The sequence below is a fragment of the Mastomys coucha genome, unplaced genomic scaffold (assembly GCF_008632895.1).
Source record: "Mastomys coucha isolate ucsf_1 unplaced genomic scaffold, UCSF_Mcou_1 pScaffold18, whole genome shotgun sequence".
Classification (NCBI taxonomy): domain Eukaryota; kingdom Metazoa; phylum Chordata; class Mammalia; order Rodentia; family Muridae; genus Mastomys; species Mastomys coucha.
Window position 1 is genome coordinate 7,911,813 of NW_022196900.1, and position 23,860 is coordinate 7,935,672.

A 23,860-nucleotide genomic window follows, 5' to 3' on the forward strand; every position below is an offset into this window, starting at 1 on the left:
TAGAAGCTGTGGAAAGTCTCCCCAGGGAAGTGGTGCTTACTCTGTAAATGGAGGTGGATCATTTTCTGTGCTCTGAATGAAGGATTGGACCATTTGGCTGGGCCGAAGTCCCTCCCACTCATCACTGCAGGGACAGCTGAGTGGTTTAAAAATCACTGAAGACAGGCAGGGTGCCCCTCCCCAATACATACCAAACCAACATTCCATACTCCCAGACCAGGGGATGGAACACCCTGCCTGAGAACTTGGGGGAAGTGGAGAAATTTGTGTTTATATTCCCATTTCCGCATGATGTTTAAGCGTCTAACCTAGGGTTGTTTTCCTCAAGGAGAGCTCTTTCTGCTGCTTGAGGTTCAGTCACTCATCATGGAAATGCTAAATAATTAAAGATTCTTTGTAAACTGATTCAAAGCAAAAGCCTTCTGTATAATTCACAAGTAATGCAAGCTCTGTGTTACTAAAACAACTAGTTCATTTATTATAAGACCTCTGGGGTGGGCTGAGAGTAGACTTGGCGGGCTTGGCAGGCGTCGATTCACCAAGAGCTGGTCTATCTAGCCTTGGAATCCAAAAGGATCATCTCTTTATATAAAACAACTTATTGGGTGGGGAGTAAGTTTAAGAGGAATGTGTACCTGTATGTACTTGGCTTTGTGTGTATACATGTGCACCATGTGCATATTTATATGTCTCTGTGTACATGCATGCATACATGTGTATGCCTGTGTGTTTGTGTGCCCCTGTGTATGCAGTGTGCTTGTGCCTTTGTGTTTGTGTGCCAGTGTGTATGTGTGTCCATGTGCCTGTGTATATATGTTTGTATGTACCTATGTGCTTCTGTATACATGTGCCCTTATGTGTGTGTGTTTGTGTGTTCCTGTGCGTAGATCCCTGTGTGTATATACATGCTTCTGTCTGCATGTGCCCCTATATGTGTGTGTGTTTGCCTATGTGTCTGTATGTGTGCCCTATATGTGTGTGTGTTTGCCTATGTGTCTGTATGTGTGCCTCTTGTGATGTTTCACCCCAATACAGCAATACGGTAGCAGGAATTCCTTAAGAATGGTTGTATGCTCTTACATATCAATAGGATCGTCACCACCAAAACAAATCTGTGTGTGTGCTTCACCTCTCCCCTTCCTCTCTCTGTGTGTATATGTAGACATGGATCATGAGTGACTTCCAATGAGAACATCTTCCATATTAAGAGTCCTGAGCTAGCTCAGGCCCTCTAAGGACCTATGCATGCTGTAAAGAAATGGTCCAGAGTGTCCATGGCCTCTGGGAGCACAGTCAGTAGTCAGTTACAGCAGTGCAAGGCTGTGGTCTCTCTGCATCTCGCTTTCATCATCTGGATACAGCCTAACCAGGACCATCTCCACCTCCTGCGTCTCCTTGCAGTGCACAATCAATGAGATTGTGGGACAGACAGCAGCCCAGCGACTGCCAATAGTAATTCTGGAGCTGTGTAGGATGCTTTTGGGAAACCATCCAGTCTCTGCATGCCTCAGTTTCCCCATCTGTGAGGTGAGGGGAGTAACAGTGTGTACTTTGTGTGTTTGGCACATGAGGAGAAAGAGGAGAGAGCTCACACAGTGTTAGGAGCCAAGCTTCGGCAAAGGCCATGGTGATTGAAGTGGACAAGCCACCTAGGCTGGGATAGGCAAAGCAACCTGCCTGGGTCATCATAACAGTCACCAGCATCTGGATTGACCCCTCATCCACCTGCCCCAAGAAGCACTGTGCCGAATATTCTCAGGCCCCACCTGCCTGTACGTTATGGGGGTGAGGGGGTCTCTTCTTCCTTCCCTATTCGAGATCTACTACAGTTGCATCCACCACAAGCTGCCATGCCTCTACTGTAAGTAGTTTGAGTGATTTATTTATTTAAAATGAATTATTTACACCCTTTAGACTTCCAGAAAGCAGTGGAGGTGGCTGGTGGGGAAAGACACATCAGCAATGAGGACACTGGAGTTACACACCGGGAGCCGCTATTACATTCGATGCTGTGGTCTTGAATTAAAAATGGGGGTCAGAACCTTGAATTGAATCTTCAATCAGATTGACAGGGAAGATATGGGCCGAGTCTGTGGCAGGAAGAGATTGGGAGCAGCTAAGCACTCGAAAGCTTCCTCTTACTTCCTTAGCCAGCTTCTGCTGCTGGAGAAAACCAGAGAGAGAACGCGTGCCCTCTAACAGCCTGTGGGCTTGCCCCGCCTTCCTGGCAGGTTCTCTGCTGACTGGATCGCTCCGAGTCACCTTCATGGTTTCTGATAGTTCATTTTCTGCACGCAACTTTGAGTCCGGAGACAAGTGAAGACTTATTAATCCTCAAGAATTTCCCCAGCCGGGGCCTGGCTGGCATCTCCTGGCACAGGTGCATCCACAGGACACGGTGGCGGGGGGTTACAGTCCAGTCTGCAGAGGAAGTCTGTGTGTCACACTTTCCCTGTCCTCCAGTCCTTCTCCGTGCCCCTGAGGAGGGTCGGTGTTTTTGCTCCTTCGCACAGACGAGCTCAGGGAGGGTCTGGAGGACTCGAATCCGCTACCCTGCTAATGAAAGCACTCAGAGGCACAGTTATCTCAAGCTTCTCCATCTCAGTCCTCTGTTCTAGTCACTGCGCCAAGCTGCCATGTTTCTCTCTCTTGGGGTGACAGGTTTCATGTGCTGAGCTGGTCAGGGAGAGCCTGCAGGTGCTGTATCTAATGAGTGATGGGGTGCACAAAAGACTCAGCACAAGCCAGTGGGTGAGTGAATGGGTAAATGAGTGAATGAATGAACCAGTGAGAAGAGGTCCTCTCCAGCTCTTCACTCCTTCCACCAAGTGCAATGGCAATTTAGATCCTAAAGGCAGTGAATCCCAAAGGCCTACCCACATGAAACTGTGGTATGCACTCTCTGTTCTAACCTCACACGCATGACTGGGCAGGACTCTGTCCAGCTTCAGGCCATGGCAGAGAAGGACTTCTAGGCAGGAAGAGGTCTAGAAGTCTTAGCCAGTCTGTGGGGTGCCACAGAGTCATGGGGGATGAAGAACTGGGGATTGTCATGACCCTCCTCTGTGTAGATGGGCTTGGGAAGGGGACAGAGAGTGCACTAGAGCCGAGAGATAGGAGGAATCCGGTAAGTTACCAGCAAATTCCAGAGAAATAAGGAAAGGTTTCATGGAAGGAACCCAATTAAAGGCAGGTCTTACAAGGAAAAGGGAAGGGGAAGTTTGGCAGGCAAGGAGTGTTGCCTGAGTGGACGGCTGAAGGCCTAGGCTTAAGGCATTCTGGGTAGCCCTAGTCAAAAGTCAAACGAGTAGTAGGGACAGGCCCTATCCAGCCCTGGCTTTCTTTACCCTGAGCTCTCCCCACCATGCCCTTCACCTCTCTCACTAAGTTCTACAGCCTTGTGACAGCAGCAGCCTCTCTGATACCACAACCGCTGGCACTGGTCCTGCCTGCCTGGACCAACTTCCCTATTTCTTTACCATGAAAACCAGCTGATGACTCCTCTCTCCTACCAAGAGCATTCCAGCCAAAAGTTGCTGGCCTTTTCCTTGCTCTGCATGTGATGTCCCACCCAGTTGAGTCAGACAGCTGGCCTTTATTGTACCTGGCATCCTATCACGTGACCAGGGAGGCCTTTCTAAAGTCCTCACGTTCCTGGAGTCTCTCCCAACCTTTCCTCTGCTTGGCCCACAGAGCCTGCCTCTAATATTAATATGGGGTCTCTCCCATGCCTTCCCTTTGCTGGGTCTGCAGAGCCTGCCTCTAATATTAATATCGTTCATTCTTTCCCTCCCTTCTTTTGTTTTTAATGACTCCAGAAGGCAGAAGCAGCTCATAGATTATTAATGTTCTAAATGGCCCCTCTGGAGACCAGTGCCAAGAAAGGCTCCAACTGCTCTGGATCATTGGCCTCTGTTCTATTTCTTAGACAGCAGCAGCCTCAGCAGGAGCAATGCTTCGGCGCCTAATCACACTGCCACCCTAAATGCTTTCCGGTCCGCTGCGCCCTCTCTTGCAAGGGCATGGCAGCCATATGAGTTGGGCCATGGCAGGGAGTTGGCCTGGTAGGCTTTGACTCCTTCGGGCGGAGAGGCAGAAGTGTGAACCTTGAGTGTCTGGCTACCAAGTCCTCATCCACCCTCAACCCTCATGCTCCAGGGGTCCGAGCGGCCAAGGCAAACAAGCCTTGCAACCCATGCAGAGCAGAGAGTGATTTCAAAACTCTCATCAGACGCCACCAGATGTCTGTCTGCTCTGCCTGGAGGAGCCAGGGCCATCAGAACAGCAGCTCCTGTTTCATCATTCATAAAAAAACATGCTTTCATTTGGCTAAAGGGAGAGAGGCCCTCATTCACTCTTACTACATCTGCAAGAAACAAAATTCAGGCTTGCAATGCCCGTTTTACGGAAGAGGGAGTCTGCGAGATAAGACAAAGTTACCTAGCAAACCTCGGCGAGCCAGGGGATGGCGCTTTAATGTCAAAACCAAGCAAGATTTCCAGTTTGGGGAAATAGAGTCCTGAATGTACTGGATCTTTACTGGCAAGGGGTCTGCAAGATCTATAAGGCCCCGGGGCCTTCCCCCAATCTAACTGCACAGGAGCCTATCCAGGGAGACAGCTCCCATGGCAGCGAGATCTTTTCTGGTCAAGGAGCTCCTCAGGAGCATGCCAAGGCTGGCTTAGGAGGCAAGGTGGGCAGGAGCATGCCAAGGCTGGCTAGGAGGCAAGGTGGGCTGTGGGAATTCCTTCTGGGTGCCTGGCAAAAGGCATCTAAGAGTTAATAATTTACTGCGGAGCCTTTTAAAGGACAAGCTCCTTGGGATGCAGTTCTTAGGAGCGGGTGTTTGCTGTTCTCACAAGCCGCCCTTTAGCCTGAGAGGAGTCTGACCTTATTTTCATCCTCTGCACTGTAGCAGTTTGCCAATCTCCTCCGTGGCAGCAGCGACTGCAAGCTGAAGCAGCCAGCCCTGCTCTTGAGGCTCAGGAGGTCTGTTCTGCTCTGAGACCACCTTGGCCTGACTCTGCCTCCCTCCATGTCCTGGTCACGCTATGAAGTCTTCATCTTCCCTGCTTCCAGTTCCTCTCCTCAGCCCAAGCCTCAGAAGGACAGACAAAGCTGGTGTGCTCCGTGCGTGTGAGTGTGTGTGTGTGTGCATGTGAGTGTGTGTGAGTGTGTATGTGAGTATGTGTGCATGTGAGTGTGTGTATGTGAGTGTGTATGTGTGTGTATGTGTGTATGTATATGCGTGTGAGTGTGTGAATGTGTACGAATGTGTGTATGAGTGTGTGTATGTGAGTGTGTATGTGTGTGTATGTATGTGAGTATGTGTATGTGAGTGTGTGTGTGAGTGAGTGTTTGAGTGTGTGCGTATGTATGTGAGTGTGTGTGAGTGTGAGTGTGTGTGAGTGTGAGTGTGTATGAATGTGTATATGTATGAGTGTGTGTATATGAGTGTGTATATATATGTGAGTGTGTATATGAGTATTGTGAATGTGTGTATGTGAGTGTATATATGTATCAGTGTGTGTATATGAGTGTGTGTATGTATGTGAGTGTGTATATATGAGTGTGTGTGTATGTGAGTGTGTGCTTGAGTGTGTGAGTGTGTGTATGTGTGTGAGTGTGTGAGTGTGTGTGTGAGTGTGTGTGTGAGTGTGTGAGTGTGTGTGTGAGTGTGTGTATGTGAGTGTGTATGTGTGAGTGTGTGTGAGTGTGTGTATGTGAGTGTGTGTGAGTGTGTGAGTGTGTGTGAGTGTGTGTGTGAGTGTGTGTGAGTGTATGTGAGTATGTGTGTGTATGTGTGTGTGTGAGTGTGTTTGGGAAGGGTAGATTTTTGTCAGCAGAGTAGGAGGTGGGATTCTGAGCATGGCTCTGAAGGTCTGCTCAGGTGAACCAGGTGATTAAAGCTCGGCAGGTCAGGGGATGGAGATGGCTGTGGCAGAGCCAGAGCGCACCTCAGGTGTCCTTTGCATCTGGATGGCAAGTGCTATGTTGAAATTGCTTGAGTCACCTGAGGGCTGGTGAGATGGGGGAATGAGTAAGGCAGGGCATAGGTGTCAGGGGGTCTGCAGCTCTGGAGAGAAAGGCAAGATACAGAGCGGGGGTCGGGCGGGGGGCAAAGAGCAGTGAGTGCCTAGGAGACCCACAAGGAAGAGAGCATGCCAGGTAAGGATGCAGCCTCCTGAAGGAAGAAACCTCTAAGATATCCTCATGAAGGATGAGCAGGGTTCTGCTGGGCAAAGGGACCCTGGAGGCTGAGGGAGCAGTGTGCTCTGAGGCTAGTAACACCAAGAAGCAGAAGGTAGGCTGGAGAAATGTCCTTGTCACACCATACAGCGGGGCTTTGCCTTGGTGGCACAGCTCAATGTGCCCAGCAGTCTCTTACAATGCCCTCGGGTCCTCATCTCCACACCTGTGCAGCAGGGGCAGCGTTCACTAAGGATTCCTAGAGAGGAGTGATCCTAATGAGTCTGCAGGATCAGAGCGCAGGGCAGTCAGTCACCTGAGCTGCTGGCACTGAGCTGGCCCAGGATGGAAAGTGGGTCACTGAGAGCGTCCACGAATCCTCTAACCTGGTCCTGCACTTCCTGGAGGCCCAGAGTTTGCTCCCTGAAGATAAGCATGTCCCTACCCAACCCCCTACAGGGGCTGCAAGCCATCAGTCTGACCCTTAGTCAGTCTCCCCAGAGCATACCCTAGCTGAACCGGCAATGCTCACTTTGGGCAACTGGGGTGTAGTACCGCACTATCCTCATGGTCTAGGCATGCTATCATGTCTGAGCTGGGGAAGCTGAGGGGAAGGAGGCTCCATCTATGTGGCTACAAGGAAGCAGCCATCCATGCTGGGTGAGCAAAGAACTTAGAACGAGGCTGCTGTGAGAGGTAACCTCTCTCACGAAATCCAATAAACTCGTTGGTTCCCTGGGGTGGGCTGCAGTGACACTGCACTTTGGCTTGTCCTCAGGTCTTCAGAAGGAGGTAGCTGCTCACATCTCTCCCAGAGAAGGAACTTTAGCTGGCTCTATGATCTCACAGCCACAGATTGCCTTCAGGAGTTGAAAAACCTATACTCTCTAACTTCCATCTGCCCCCTGCCTCTCACTCCTGTGTCACAGATCATTGTGACATTCCCAAACAGGCATACAGCTCTAGAGACCCAAACCCCACCCTCCTCTACAGTCCCAACCTGCTCCCTTCTTTGATGGCCAGCTAGCGCCTTCCTGGTTGTACCCTAATTAGTCTCTCCCTTTGTGATGCCCAGATTTGAGTCCTGTATCCTGCCCAGGATCTCCCTGGGATGGGAGAGGAATAAAGTTACCCTTCCCTGGTCCTCACATTGAGGTGTGGGAATTTAGGCTCCCAGTGGCTGAGTGACTCAGATCAGGACAAACACAGCGAGAGCCTCCCTCGCAGCAGGCCTGATTCAAGAAACACAGCAAAAGGCAAAAGTTAAAATTAACCTGTTTCAGCACCAGCAGCACCAGTGTGCGTTTTCACCCGGCGGCGGCAGGCGAATTCCTATTTCTGTGGCCCGGGAAACAGAAACAGCTTACTCTCATTCCAGCATTCCAGGTGGGTCTCTGTCCAACAAGGGTCCCTGCACCTTCAAGAGACAGTCAGGGCTCCTTATGCAGCCCGCACCCTACAACCCATTTCTGAAAAAGGTCCAGCAGCTGAAGGCCCACCCACCCTTTGTGGGTGAGCTCAGCCTCCAGAGAGGGGCAGAAGCAGCTTGGGAGAACCATAACTTGGACCATAACACACGGATGTACAGTTCCTGTAAGTGAAGGAGGGGGGCAGGTTTCCAGGCTGGCAGGCCACTCCTACCAGGATCCAGATCTGCCTTTCTCCCCACATTCTAACTTCCACCTGCCCCCTGCCTCTCACTCCTGTATCACAGATCATCGTGACAAGGCTAGAGGAGAATGGCTCCCTTGGGCTTTGTCTACCACACTGCCTTCCGGGTCATCAGATCATTCAGATCCATCTAGCACTGCCCCAGTTCCCAGGTCTCTGGGTCCTTTCACCTTTGCATCCTGCTGGAGCCCTTGATTTGGCCCTGGGATCTGGAAGGAGGCACAAGCAGGGAAGTAGTGGGCTGGCCTTGAGTGGTACCCAAGATGCTGGTTGCAGATACAATGCAAGTCTGCAGAAGGAGGGGGAGACAGAAGTGGCTTGCAGACCTCACTCAGCCCTACAGCCAAGGCCACACTGACCATGGTTGTCCACGGAGGCTTTGTTCTTCAGCCTATCTGCCCTTGGCTCCGTGTTTATAGAGCCTCCCGCTATCAAGAAGGAACTCAAATCCAGAGAAGGTGAGGGACTGGACCAAGGTCTTGCAACAGCTAGGGACACCTTGAGGGCTTAAAGCCAGGTTCTCACACACTCTGGCCTGTGCTAGCTTCCTGAAGGCTGTGAGGTTCACTGCCCTCTAACTTCTTCTGTTGAACAGGCCCACACCCGGTGTAGCCTGCTCCAGCTTAGTGAAGGATCCACAATGCCCAAGCCCACCCACATTCCCATCTCCTAATACTGCACTCTTCTCTCACTGATATCCTTTGTATCCCATCTGCCTGCCCCCTCTCCTGCTTCAGCAGTAACCCCGTGTCCAATGCCAGGAGAGCCAGGCTCAGTAGGCCCTGCACCACACCTCTGCCACGACCTGGACTCAGGGAAGGTCTCTGTTGACACTCTATCACTGTCCTGACTTCTCAGCCCCCACCCTGAATTCTGCCCCCAGACACGCAGACCCTTCCTCTTTGCCAGCTGCCTGTCTAAACTGGTTATTCTGTTCACTCAGAGGGCTGTACTTCACCCAGCGGCCCTTTTCCACCCTTTAGATCTCAGATCGACTGTTACCATCTCCCAGAGGCCTTTGCTGAGTGCCCACATAGCCACTATTTAATCCCACACCCCCGCTTATTTTGATCACAGCCCTGTCTTCTTACACCAACCTCACTGCAAGGGCTAGACTAGTTGAATTCAAATCTGGCCTTACTGCTTATTAGCTATGAAACCTTAGGCAAGCTCCATAGCCCATGTTACCCCATCTTCCGTATATATAAAATGGGGATGACAACAGATAGTAACAAAGACTGAGTTAATGCATGTCAGGGTTTATGACAGTGCCTGGTGCCTGGCAGGCTTCAGGGACCATCCTGAGGGTTACTGTTACTTCCTTGTTTACTGCCTGGCCTCTTTCCAGTATCAAGCTCTGACATAATGGAGACCATTTCTGCCCTTCAGTTCTATATCCCCAGTGTTTACCAGAGTTCTAGGCAGAAAGAAAGTTGCCTCATTTTTTTGGGGGGGGTGTTGATTAGAAGGAAGGGTGACAGACATTAATAGGCGAAGGAGTAGATGGACAATAGATAATTGGTCAGATGGAGAGATGGGTAGCTGGATGGATGATGGGTGCATATATGATGGATAGATTGGTAAATAATGATGGATGGAGGGGTAAATAGATGATGGATAGATGGGTGAATGGATGGACAGGTGGATGGATGGACAGATGGATGGACAGATGGAATGTACATGGGTTACTACCATTTGCCCTTGTGGTCGTATGTTTCTATACGTCTCCATTTTAAGTAGCAGCTCTTACTGTTGAGCCTCATCTACAACCAGCTATACACCCACTGAAACATTCGATCGTGTAAGAGTCAGCTGTGGTAAAAAAAGCCAATACCTGGCCAGGAGCCTAGAAATGGCTTAATGAGGTAAAAAGCAGCCTTGGTCAAAGGAGACCTTCAGCGGGAAAGAAGATCTGGAAAGGAGAGGCTAAGGGGCACCTGACACATAGTGGGCGGGCTCTGAGGCAGCCCTGGGTTCCTGTGGGGCTGTGCTATCTGAGGGTGGTGCTCTCTGGGGCTGCACTGTGGGTCAGTGATGAGAACAGAGGGGCAGAGGATTATCCAGAGAGTTGACAGAACTTTATGGGCCTGCAAGTCTGGCTGGGGAGTCAGCTGTGAGCACCGAGGCTTCAACACATGAGATAGGATGCACAGTTAAAGGACTCTTAGTACGTTAGAAGAGCAGGCCAGGGGTCAGGTCAGCAGCATGGGCAGCGGGTGCCAGTGCAGCTTAGGAACCATATTACTCAAGGCCCACTCCTGCTAAGTGCTCGCAGCCCACAAAGACCATTCCATGTCCATGGAGTAGGGACTCCTCCCTTACCTGTACCAGATTCCAGCCTTGGAGGGACTCCGCGATGATAGATGTGACAGACGGACAGACGCCTCCAAACACCATCAAATGGTTCGGCCCATACTTTATTGCATCATAAAAGGCTTTCAGTCCCTTTGCATTGTCACACTGGAGAGAAAACACAGAAAGAGAGCAAGGCCTGAGTTAGACGTGGGCTATCCTGGGGCAAGAGCCCCATAGCAGGACCATACAATCAACCTGCCATCATGGGAAATTCTTAGATGAACTCCAGATTGCCCTGGCTAGGGCCTCTCCACACAGTCCCAAGCCTAGGCCCTAAGCTTAGGGGAAGTTTTTGGTCTTATATCCCAGACCTTAAGTGTTCTCAAAATGCAGCCCCTCCGCCGTCTCTGTAGCACACACACAGAGGAAAGCCACATCCGTCCCCAAGCCTCTGGTCTACAGTCTTTACATTTTAAAAAATGAGGCCACATTCTGGCTATTGTGAAAACAGACAAGGACAAGTGTTGGCAGGGTGTAAAGAAACTGCATGCTTTGTACACGCTTGGTGGTGATATAAAACAATTACATTGACGAAAACAGTGCATCTACCCTAAAACGTCAACAAAGAATTTCCATATGGTACAAGAACTCTGTATAAATGGAAACCCTGAAGAACTGAGAGCATGGATTCAAAGATATCTGTACTCCATGTTCTGAGCAGTACCATTCACAACAGCTCAAAGGTAGAAACAGCTCAAAGTCCACCGACAAATGAAGGGACAAGCAAAGGGTTGGATGTACATGCACTGGAATAGTATGCAGCCTTAAAGAGGGAAGAAATTCTGATGCATCATAGAGCCAAATGATATGGCCACACTGGCAAGAGGACAAAAGGGTCAGTGACTCCTCTAGTTCATGGTCAGAGTCCTGAAGTGAGATTAAAGGTTTAACTAGGGGTCTGGGCTATGTGCACCTGAGCAGTCTGCTCAAGGTGTGGTCCTACCCACCACTGATCGATCCATCCTTGCCTGGGCTTCCATCTCACTTTGCAAAGTGGTCTAAGAAGTTGCTAGAACTGTGAAATCTCTTTTCTGGAGACAAGCTCCTCCTATAGAGCTCCCCTGACCAAGCTCAGTCTTGTTTCTTCTCCCAGCATGAGATTCCTAGGGGGAAGGTGGATGGCAAATTACTCTGGGGTCCATTGTTTCAATAGTCTAACAGACTGAGGGACAAGCACATCTCTTTAAAATTTCTTTGTTTCTGACAGGCCCATTACTGTATGATTCCACTCACGTGAAGCACCATGGGAGGATAAATTCATAGAGGCAGGAACTACAGTTGTGGCTGTGAGGGGCGTAGTGAAAAGGAAGTGTGGATCGCTGCTCAGGATCATGTGGGATGATGGCAAAGGTCTGGGAACTGAGGGAGGGATGGTGTAACAGTGTGAATGTGTTGAATGCTGCAAGACACGAGAAGGATGTTCAAGATGGTAACTGGATGTGATGTATATTTGTCACAGTAGTGGGGGTGGGGTGGAGGAAAAAGAAAGATGCCACGCATCTCAAAAGAAGTCAATGGCGAAGCTTCCCACTTGAGGCTTAACAGAGCTGGTCCTGAGGGCACAGCTCTGTCTAGGACTGGAAAGAAACCCTGATCAGAGAAAACACCCCAGGCACCTCAGGGAGGAAACAACAAGAGGAAAGATGTTCCCCGAGTGGCAGGAACCCTAACCCTCGTGGCTCACTCTTCCCTTCTCCCTCTGCCTCCAGGCCAGTGGTCAGCTCCCCAGAACAGAGGACCCGCCCTCCCCAGCCTGGAGCTTAGCAAATCCACCAGTGCAGCTGCTTCACTGTCCCCTGAAAACCATCGACCCCTTCTCCTTCTCCCTCTGCTGTGCTTGCCCTGAAAGGGGAGAGGCCTATCAGAATGAAAACCCCCAAAAGAGGAAAAAAACCCTAAACCTCTCCTTTGACAGTGGATCACTCTCACGACACATGGCTTAAGAGCACTGGCTGTTCTTTCAGAGGACCAGGGCTCAATTCTCAGCAGCCACATAGCAGCTGGTCTGTAACTCCAGTTTCAGGGCATCCAACACTGTCCTCTGGCCTCCACAGGCATCAGACATGCACATGGTACGCAGACAACTTTTTTTTTTGCATGTAAAATAATATACATAAACTATATACACATATATAAAATAATTTTATATAATTATTTTTTAAAAGCTAGAACATTTGTAGACAAGAAAATCATTGAAAACAAGTGTAGGGTTACCAGTTGTCGAGACCTGTAAAACTCTGGGCCCTAGCTGACCGTAGAGCATCTGTCCTTCCATTTGGGTGGGTGACACTCCCCACCCCCAACAGGGCAGATAGAAAACACTCTGATACTAGCAGAAAGAGCCACAGAACCACTTCTCTATGTTGTTCACAAGGTTGGGATAATGTTCTTATGCTCTTCATAGTGAAAGACCCACCTTTTAGGATGCCTGAGTTCTTTCTTCTCTCCCTACTGCTCGCTGCTCAAATCATGCCTCCCCAACCTCCTTTAAATCCCTAAAATAAAAAGCATCGCCTTCGTGCCTCTGGGTTAATGGGCTTGCTGCTTCCTTTGCTAGAAACATGTTTCCAACTCACCTGACAACAGGGCTCCCACCAGTGGTTCCCGGTCCCACTCACTGTCTAAATAGATGTGTCCTCTTGTGATTCTGAGGCCCCATGCAGTCTCGATAGCTATGGATAAAGCCTAACATCAAATTATAGGCTTACTTAAAGCATTATAAGATAACTTTGTGATTTTGAGGGGGGTTTGTACACCTTTCTCCTTTTTTTTTCTGCAGTATTGGATTTGTACCCAGGACTTTGCACATTCTAGGTAAGTGCTATGCCACTGAGCTACCCCGCTGGGTCCTCTTTTAGGTTTTGCTTTGAGCCAGAATCTCCCTAAGTTGCCTGGGCTGGCCTTGAAACAGTCTTCCAGCTTCCTCTTCTTCTCCTGTCTTCCTGCATCTCCCGCCTTCCCATTTATCCACATCACCCTATTTGCATCTGCCCTGGACTGCCTCATACAGAAGCTCTGGCCTCAGACCTCACCAGGCCATGAGTTAGGGCACCATGAGATGACCTGTATAGGAGATAGCACTTAGGGCCCCGATCAACCCACAGGATCAACAAGAGCCAAGGGTGTACCCTGAAAGAAGACAATGGATAGTTCAGATCAGAACAAATTCAGGCAAGGAATCAGAAAAGAGAGAAATAAGCCAGCCCTTTACTCCAACTGCATCCCTTGGCCCAGCTGACTAAAGAGGACTTGAGGCTGGGCAAAGGAGAAGGCGGGGCCCTCAGTGTCTTGTTGGGGGGTTTGGATTGTAATCTGTAGAGAATTCAACTTTCACATTTTAATTTGATTTAAGAGCTGGAGACACAACTCATTTGGCAGAGTCCTGACATGCACGAGGCCTTGGGTTCAAGCCCCAGTGCTGTATTAACTGGCTGTGGTGGTGCTCATCTGTAATCCAGAACTTGGCTGGGGACTTGCTATATCATGAGTTTAAGGCTAGTCTAGGGTTCATGAAACACTGATAGATAGATAGATAGATAGATGGATAGATAGATAGGTGAAGTGGATTGCATTAATTTTGGGGCCAGTCAAGAAAAAAAAGAAGGGAGAGAGAGAAAGGAAAGAAGTTAGGCAACGCTGGAGAAGAGAGCTCCCCACTTCGTGTTTCTTGGAGTCCTGAGCTAACGACCCATCTAGGAAGCTGCCTCACTCTCTGCAGCTCGGGGTTCATTTTTCTGCCATGATTTCCCCAGCCATTTCTAGTTTGAATACTTATCGAGAGGAGGTTCCTTGTCTTCCCATCTGATGAGACTCATAACACGGAGCCACAAGATCTATCGTCGGAGCTCGTTAGAATACTCAGAACAATGAATGTTTTCTTACTTGTTTGCTTGGCAACGTCACTCATCTGGCCAAGATGCTGTGTTAGCAACAGGGCTGCCTGCTCCCAAGCACACAGCTCCGGGCTCGGTCAACTCACAAATCTCACCATGTCTGACCACTCTTGTAGGAGTTGTAAGAATCTCCCAAGGTTACCAAATGTTTGCCTGAGTCAGTTTTGACCAGACTAGGAGTGGCAGGAAGACTTTCAGCTCCAAAGACCTCCACTCCAGAGTGTTACTCCCAGGAATGGCATTTCCTGGCAAAAGGGATTTTGCCCATATAATTGAGGTGCTAATTAGCTGACCTTAAATTAAGATCTGTGTGGGCTCACTGTAGTCCCACAAGCCCTTAACAGCAGAGACCTTTTGCTAGGATCAGGGGGAAATTAGAGATGGAAAGAGTAGCAGGCACTTGTTAGGCTGTATAGCGTAAAGATGAAGAGGGCAGTGTGTCATGGAGGAGAAGGTTCAGGCTTGCAATGGCAAGAGCCTCAATCCCGGGGCTGGAGAGATGGCTGAGCAGTTAAGAGTGCTTGCTGCTCATGCAGAAGACCCCAGTTCAGTTCCCAATACCACACTGGGTGGCTCCATAGATACAAGGCATACACACGGTATGCATACATACAAACAAACAAACATACAGACAGACAGACATTCATATATAAACTCATACATACATACATACAGACAGACATTCATACATAAACTCATACATACATACATACATACATACATACATACATATACACATAACATTTTTTAAAACCTTTTTTGAAGACTCTGGATTCTGGCAGAATCCAAATTAGCATAGAAGCAGGCTTTCTCCAGCCAGGTCTTCAGATAGGAATCCAGCCCTGGTTTAGGCACCAGCCTGGAGTCACAGCCACTACAGAAGCAGAGGCAGCTAGATCACAAATTTATAGCCTGTTTGGGCAACTTTGCCTGTCTCAAATTAGCCAAACAAAAAAATATAGATCGGAGGACCTAGTCGAGCCATAGAGTGCTTTCCTAGCATGAGCAAGACCCTGAGGTCAACCTAGTATAACAACAACAAGGACTCAGCCTTGGGGTGCTGTAGAAAGCCCGGAGCACAGGGCTGCATAAAGCTATGCCATGCCTGCAGCTCTGCCACAGCTCTGTGAGGAAGCTGATGAGCATGGTTTAAACCACCACATTCATGCTGATCAGTTGCAGCAAACACAAGAAGCTAATGCCTTCAGGTAGCGTGAGAAGAACAAGAAAGCCAGAGTACATTTCCTTCCATCGAAAGAACCAGTCTCAAATACACACTTGCATCCTTTCTGGTCTACACGGTGCTCTATTTTTTTTTTGATAGAGCCTCTGATTAAGCTGGACCATCAGTTATCTAGACGGGAAGGCCCAGTGAGCTCCGGAGATCCACCTGTCTCTGACCAGCCCTCCTTCCCAGCACGATCATTACAGACACTCGCTACCATGCTATTCTGTGACACTCCCTGCTCTGTGAGTGGTGTAGAGGATCGGAACTCCAGGCTCTATGGTTTGCATAACAGGTAATTTTCTCACTGAGCAACCTCCCTTTAACATGAGATTAAAAAAACCTCATGTTTTTTATCTTCAAACATTTTTTTATTAGTATTGGGGTGGAGGGACGCCACTCCATGGCACACACACAGAAGTCAGAGGACAGCTTGTAGAATCAGTTCTAGTCTCCCATCTTTATGTGGGTTCTAGAAATTGAATTCAGCTCTTCAGGCTTGGTGGTAAGCACCTTTACACACTGAACCATCTTTTTGGCCCCCTTTCTTGGTTTTTTTTTTTTTTTTTTTTGAGTTAGAGCCTCACTAGATAGCATAGTCTGGCATGGAATTCAGTATGTGTCCCAGGCTGGCACCAACGTGGATTCTCTCATGTGCTATAGTTACAGGCTTGTGACACCAATCTTGCCTATTCATCTGTCTTATTTAAACATTCTCCCCTAATCCTAATGTCTCATTCTGAGTTTTCTTTTCTCTTTTTCTTTTTTCTTTTGGTTTTTCGAGACAGGGTTTCTCTGTGTACCCCTGGCTGTCCAGGAACTTATTCTCTGTAGTCCAGGCTGGCCTCGAACTCAGAAATCTGCCCGCCTCTGCCTCCCAAGTGTGCCACCACTGCCCAGCTCATTCTGAATCTTCCTAGATGACATTTGTTATCCCAAAAGGTGGACTACCCAGCTGACCACAGGTCAAACTCATCCCAGTAGGGGACTGGGCCCAGCAGAGCTGGACTGATCCAGAAGCTTCAGTGGGCTCACCCCTTTCCCTGTAGCCAGCATCTCCCCACATTTGTTCCACACCCCACAGAGCTGTCCTGGAGTAGAATAAGTTCTGGACTCCCTCTGCACCCTGAGCCAGCATCTGAGCCTGTGCTACACACGTCCCAAGCCTCCGCAAAGTCATGCACTGTAAGCCTAGGAAAGAGGATCCCTCACTGTATCCTGGACCAGGTTGCTCAGTGCACCTGCTGAGTATCAGCTTGCTTGATGGCTAGTTCCCTGACACCTAGGAGATTTCTCCAAGTGATTCCTGTGGGAGGGCTTGTGGCCATTTCCCCAGACACATTTCACAGATTTGTCCTTCCAGCTCAGAAGGAAGTAAATTTCACGCGCGCTTCACATTTCCTCCCTTCCTAAATAAAGACTGTGCTTGGCGATGACTCCTGAAGCGCTTGATCATCACCCCCTCACAGGGGCTACCCCTGCAAAAGCCAGGAAAATGCTGGAAGCTTTTTGATATCCTACTTATGACCTCTGTCTGACAGCTGTTAGTGAGCTGTTCACTGGACCAAACAATCATTCTGAGAAGTTATATGGCAAGGTGTCTTTTTCAGCCATTTGACTTTTGATAAGTTGCCCTCAGAGCCCTAGAAGGAGGTTCTCCCTGCAAATCCTCCACCAGGCTGTCCTCTGGGCACCTCAAGAGGACATGCTGAGTGTTGGCATGACCACTGCCCACCCAGCACACCGGAAGTAAACCTGCTACCTACTCCTAACTCACACTGCCACTCACAGCTAGAAGCATGGCCACAGTCCCAATGGTCACCACCTGCACATTCCAACACACTATTTAGTCAACGACAGTTTCTCCTACCCTGAGAGAACCTGTCACAGAGAAATCACTGACACACACGGGCTCTTAAAATCCAGCACTTATAAATGGGAATAGATCCAATGGCCATGACTTTTTTTTAATGAAAAAAAAAAGAGAGAGAGACTCCAGAATGAATTCCATTTTCATCTTAATCTCACTTTTAAAGAATTAAAATACTTCTTTGACTTAAGAATTTCAAAGAAATGAAGCTGAGAATGAAAATGTTTTTTAAAATAAAAATGCCAAGAAAATGTCAGAGTTTATAACGACCCATTGAAAACTGAGAATTATTCCCCACAGAATACTAGACTGGAAGGAGACATTAAAAGCAAATGGGTCCAACCTGCTCTCAGGTTTCAGAGCCCTCTTCGTCTCCCCCACCATGAGCAGCCGGTGTGGTACCTTCTAATGTCCCTCCAGTGCCAGGGTCTCAGCTCTGCTTCTGACAAAGTTCTTAAGTTGGCCTGAAACCACTGCTTCTTTTGCATTGTCTGTCCCAAAGTCCCATAAAGGACCAGATGGTGAACATCTTAGTCTTCAATGGGCTGAGCAGCGACTCATCTCAACCACCGTAGTATGAACAGCCACAGATAATACATGAAGGAGCGGGGGGCTGCAAGCCAATAAAACTTTATTTTTAAAAGCTGCAACAGCTGGATATGGCCCAGGAGCCACATTTGGTTCACCCCAGCTCTGTAGCCTCATTGAACAAGCATGGTCCTCCACCTCAAGAGAGCCCCCCAGATACCGCAACCCAGCCTGTGTTGCTCCGAGATGCCTTCGGGCTAACTTACCCTTGGCTCCTCTAATCACCCTATACGGATGCTTTTGTCTGTGGTTAGTCCCTGGGCACGCTTCTGAGCACAAGTGTTTGGGAGTTGTGGAGTCTACGGTGGTCTCCCAAATCCCTCCATCTGCCTGCCTGACAGAAAACAGGACTGGCTGTGGTGTCACGGCTCATGCCTGTAATTCCAGCACTCCACAATTGAGCTACGGAACAAGACCCTACCTAAAACTCTGAACCAGAGCCAAAACAGAACACCAGCCACCATCACTCCCACGGTGTGTTAGGCTCAGTGCTGAGAGCTGTAAATGCTGCCTTACAGTATTACTGATGTCGTCTCGGTTTTCATTTCCCTCTTACATGTAGGGAAGCCAAGGCCCCTAAAGCTTAAATAATTTACTCAAGGTCCCGTAAATGGCAAGAATTCAGTCCTAGGCAATGTGATTTCAGAATACTTTCATTTTCAATAAGAATTCCTGGGCCAGCGATATGGCTGAGCAGGTGAAGGGGCTTGGTGTGCAAAAGCCTGACAACCTGAGTTCAAACCCTGGGACATACCCAGGACAGACCTGACTCACCCATGTACCAATCCCTGTTTTACAGTTTTGTGTACACACCTTTCCTCAATTCTGCATCATGTGGTTTAGCTGTGTAAGTGGGATCACTCCGTGCATTCCAGAAGCAGGCTCTTCTGGCTCAACATTACGATTTCCATTGTCTGGTACTGAATACAGTTCAGGTCTTTGCGTTTTGTGACAGTAAGGCAGGCCAAGGTCTTCTGAATACACCACCCTCTCTGCTAACTCCTCTGTCAGTGGATACGTGATGGTCTAGTTCGCCTCTCTGTTGTGGGGGTGAAAAACTGACCAAATGCAACTTGGGAAGGAAAGGATTTATTTTAGCTAACAGGCTAATAGGTTACAACCAGTATCCTGAGAAGCCAAGACGGGAGCTTGAAGTAAAGGCCATAGAGAATATAGCTTACGGGGTTGCTTATACAATCTGCCTAGGGGTAGCACCGCCCACAGAGGGCTTGGCACCACCCACAGAGGGCTTGGCACCACCCACAGAGAGCTTGGTACCACCCACAGAAGGCTTGGTACCGCCCACAGAGGGCTTGGTACCGCCCACAGAGGGCTTGGCACCGCCCACAGAGGGCTTGGCACTCTTCCATCAATTAGCAATTAAGAGAATGCCTCACTGGACTTGGCTCCAGGCCATCTGATTGAGATGATTCCTCCTCGGTTGAGGTTTCCTCTTCCCAGGTGACTCCAGGTTGTGTGAAGTTCACAGCTGAAGCTAACAATGGCATTCTGGTTGTTCCCCGTGGTTTGGCTGTTCCAAGCATGATAGCTCGACTTTCTACGCACAGCTCCTGGCACATGGGCAGAGTTCTCCATGGCACAAACCTGGAAATGAAACTGTTGACTCATACCTCAAGCCCCACTCTCTCAGTGAGGCACAGACACTCCTCGCAGCAGTAGTTGAGGCACCTCACAGCTACACCCACGCCAACTTCCAATTTTGCCAGTCTTGTCGGTACCCGCCGTCTCGTTTCGATTAAAGTGGTCCCGGTTACTAGAGAAGTTAAGCCAACCTTTCACGTGTTTATGGGCTATCTGAGCTTCCTCTTTCACACTGGTGACTTGGCCTGGATTTTTATTGGGTTGTTTGTCTTTCTCTTATTGATTTGCTCTGAGCCCAGCCATATTGTCAAACTGAATGAAACACCACCCATCCTGCCTCTGACTTCTGCTCAGGCTGCTCAGGCTGCAGCCTGGCCTCGAGTCACACTGGACAGGCCGTCAGTAAAGACTACACTCTTCTTGGTGGCAGGGGAGAGAGAAACTATCAAAAGATAGGTGCAAATGTAGACCTGAGGGAGGCTGTGGTAGGCAGCAGCGGTGAGAGCTGAGACCTGGACCCACTTGGCAGGAAAGGAAGACACCACGGAAATGCGAACTAGAGAAGGCAGAGACAGGAACGGAATTGGACACTGCTTAACTTCCTCCTCTGCTGTAGGAGGCCTTTATACCTTCAAAAACTGAAAACTGGAGTTGGGAAGCTGGGAGTTGAACCTTACTGCTCTCCAGAATCCTCTGCTGGGCCTCTCCAAGAGCAAAGCCAGAAACAAATATTCTCACTAGGGTAGGCAAAATCGCTTAATGCCAAACAATTCCTTCTCCTTTACCTCCTTCTTCTTTGACATGCAAATGGAGGCGCAGCAACCCCAAGATGCAAATTCTTTATGTCCTTCTCTCTACTTACAATATCTGCATAGAGAGGTGTCAAGAACAGCCGTCATGTGATGCTAAATACAGCAAGGTTTGGGATGATTTTTTCTTAACTTTCTTCTTGGTATTGTGTTTGTTTTTTGTTTTGTTTTGCTTGCTTTATGTTTTAAAGCACCTATTACTTTTATACAGACCAAAGTCTTTTGGCCACCTTTGAGGTAGGGTCTTACGTAACCCGGGGGATAGTTTCGAACTACATAGCTATGGCTGGCCCCGCACTCCTGACCCTTCTGCTTCCTCTGTACTAGGATTATGAGCACCACTCTGACTGGTTTATGTCTTTCTGGATATCTAACCCTATGCATGCTAGGCAAGCACTCCATGAACTGAGTTAAGTCCCCAGCCCCAAGAAAGGCATTTTAGGCTGGGAAGCTTCCTATAGCCAGGGCGCTTTCTCGGCCACATCTGCCTCCTTCCTGGCTTTCTCAGTTGATGTTCTGAGCCCAAGCGCAGGACTTCATCCCTATCATTGCTAAGTGATGTTAAAGTTAGGCTAGCACCCTGGGCAGCTAAGCATAGCGCACGCTGTATTGACTTGCCATTTCAACTAATTCATTCATACACTTTCTGGCCATCCACTAAAGACCAGGGGTTGTCTAGGAAAGAGTGAGCTCAAGCACCCTTGAGGGGAGCAGACTCCCAGTAAAGGGCTACCTATGTGTCACATTTGAAATGAAGAGCAATAATAGGTCATATCACGGGCAGCCTTTACATAGCATCATTTGAGGCAGGCTAACCTAACTGCTTTATATATGGTCTCACTCGAACCTCACACCCAGCCTACAGATCACATCCTATTAGTGCACTGGCTGGTTTTGTGTGTCAACTTGACAAGCTGGAGTTATCTTTTTATGTTGTTGTTGTTTTGTTGTTGTTTTTTTCGAGACAGGGTTTCTCTGTGTAGCCTTGGCTGTCCTAGAACTCACTCTGTAGACCAGGCTGGCCTCGAACTCAGAAATCCTCCTGCCTCTGCCTCCCAAGTGCTGGGATTAAAGGCGTGCACCACCACTGCCTGGCAAAAAATGTGTAGCCCAGGCTGGCCTCGAACTCGTGATCCTCCTGCCTCTGCCTCCTTCAAGCAAATCCTACTGGCATTCGACACCACAACCGGCTGGAGTTATCACAGAGAAAGGAGCCTCCCTTGAAGAAATGCCTCCATGAGATCCAGCTGTAAGGCATTTTCTCAATTACTGGTCAAGGGGGGAGGGCCCAGCCCATTGTGAGTGGTGCCATCCCCAGACTGATAGTCCTGGGTTCTATGAGAAAGCAAGCTGAGCAAGCCAACGGAAGCAAGCCAGTAAGCAGCACCCATCCCTCCATGGCTTCTGCATCAGCTCCTGCCTCCAAGTTCCTGCCTCTTGAGAGTTACAGTCCTGACTTCCTTTGGTGATGAACAGCAATGTGGGAAGTGTAAGCTGAATAAACCCTTTCCTCCCCAACTTGCTTCTTGGTCATGATGTTTTGTGCAGGGACTAAGACACTTAGTAAAAATCATTCTTATAGATGAGGAAACTGAGGGTCAGAGAGGTCGGGTCTGGAGCTAGAGGTGGCATTCCTGAGCCCATGCTGCATGGTAGATACATCATACAGAGTTTCGTACTCTCCTCATCCCGGACACAGAGGGAGAGCACAGTCTCTGGACAGATCTCCCTGGCGTATCGAGGCTGAGTTTAGGTCATGGAGTGTGAGCAAAAGCGTGATGTGTATCATGTGGGGTTAGCAAGGTGAGGGTGAGGAAGAATCCAAGGACTGAGAAGAAGGTGCCCTCCCACCCCCAGGTCCTGGGATGAGGTCATAGGAAGACCAGTGGGGATGGAAGAGCACACAGCCTCACACACTGACAGTCTCCAGGCACGGTGGTGGCTTCAGAATCCTCCTTCACGTTTCGGATAAGACTGCTCTCTTCCTGGGAGTCCCCACAGTGGAGTAGGCAGTGTAATAGAACAAGGGCCCCACATGCCTGACCGGTGCAGGGGTCTCCTGCAGACGGTGTTCGAGCTTTGCTAGCCTGTATGAGACTTACGCTGACAGTTCTGCAACCCAAGCTTCTCTTTCTGGTCCCTCTCTCCTGGATTTCATTCTCTGAAGGTCTGGCCCACCTTACCTGGTTGCTCTTGCTCTCCTCTTAAGGGGCATTGTCTGCTTCTTCACCACAGGCACCCCTCCAGAACCCCCTAACTCAGGCTGCACCTCCCCTCAGAAGACTCCCTTTCACTCTTTTACTTCACTGCATCTGGCTATGGCACGAACAGGAAATGATCTTAAAAACTACAGTTTCACTGGAGCATACATAGGGTGTGGTCTGCCAGTCAGATCATGTGAAACTGATAAGCTTTCTTCCGGGCCTGCTGTCAAGCTTTGAAAACCTTCCACACATGTGATAAAGTATTCGGAAAAGCATGAGGACATTACAGGTAGACACAGGAGGATTTAGGGAAATGACAGGAGGTGAGAAAGTATGCCTTGAAAAGCAGACATCCCCTATCATTCGGGATGCTTGACTTCAACACAGAGGTTAAGGGACATGATCAGAGGAGTCTACCGTGTGCTAAAGTGGGCCATCTCATTCTCCCTTCTTCTAGGAAGGCCCTGGTCTTACGTGGGCATCTCATGCATGCTGCTGGAACAGGGTTGCTACTGTCCAACAGATTCCAACCCCATTGGTGTGCACACCCCGAAATAAAAGCAATTGTTCTGTCTGCTTATCACCTGCAGCCAGTTTGAGTTTCTCACATCCCACTCTCAGGGTGACCGACAGGCCATCTGCTACCGAGTCAGGATGGAGTGGTCACCATCTTGGACACTACTGGTTGCCAAGGAAGAGCAGAAAATGCTCACACAGCCCTTGAGCAGAGCCCACCAGCCAGCTGTCCACCTGGAAGACTGAACCACTAGTGTCTCTGTATTCTCCCCGAAGCTGTCACTCCGAACGCTTGGCCAGCTGCAGACAAAGTTACGTGAGAATGATGGAGCCCGCACCAACTCAGCTCTCCTCTGCACTGAGAAAGCCAATTACCTGGTTTACAAAATGTTTTTCAGAGCCGGGTAGATACAAACTGCGTTCCCTAATTAGCTGTCGATAAATCTTGCTGCATATGCAGGTGTGACATTTTTAAAAGTCAGGGTCACAGGCACAGAGCTTGCCTGGGCTGCCTGTCAGCAAGGGGGTGTTCTTTCCTTCAGGTCTGTGCAAATATCAGGCATTTCCAGCTCTTTCCCTGGGGATGGGGGCTCAGGTCACCTGCAAAAGAGGGACCAAACTCCTGCTGTGTGCCACTGAGCCATCTCCAGTCCACAGCTGAGGAGCACACCTGTTCAACCCTGACCTGAGCTGAGTATTGGAGGAGGGGCTAAGAAGGACACGGCTCTGCCACCGGGGTACTGGTAATCTATAGGGAGTGAAAGATATAGATATATTTCAGGGCAGTGTGTTAACTCATATCATGGAGATTTCAATACAAAGTTCTAGAACATTGTTACGCTCCTTCACTGACCTGTGCATGATGAAAGGACAGACTAAACCAGGTGTGGGGGATCCAGCAAACATTATTTACAGCTCTGGCCAGCACTGGGGGTCAG

The 23,860-nt window shown here is 49.1% G+C and overlaps 1 protein-coding gene and 1 long non-coding RNA gene across 2 annotated transcripts in view; one reads left to right on the plus strand and one right to left on the minus strand.

The window, feature by feature from the left end:
• The window catches only part of Gabbr2 (gamma-aminobutyric acid type B receptor subunit 2), a 339,297-nt gene that overhangs the window by 209,944 nt on the left and 105,493 nt on the right, over positions 1–23,860 (minus strand). The window contains exon 2 of the mRNA XM_031377342.1: positions 10,183–10,320. Within this exon, the coding sequence (XP_031233202.1) occupies positions 10,183–10,320 (138 nt within the window). The remainder of the gene's footprint in view (positions 1–10,182; positions 10,321–23,860) is intronic.
• LOC116095978 lies at positions 7,199–15,689 on the plus strand. Its single transcript, XR_004120787.1, has 3 exons — positions 7,199–7,575; positions 12,995–13,029; positions 15,433–15,689. It is a non-coding gene; the product is annotated as an uncharacterized LOC116095978 (long non-coding RNA).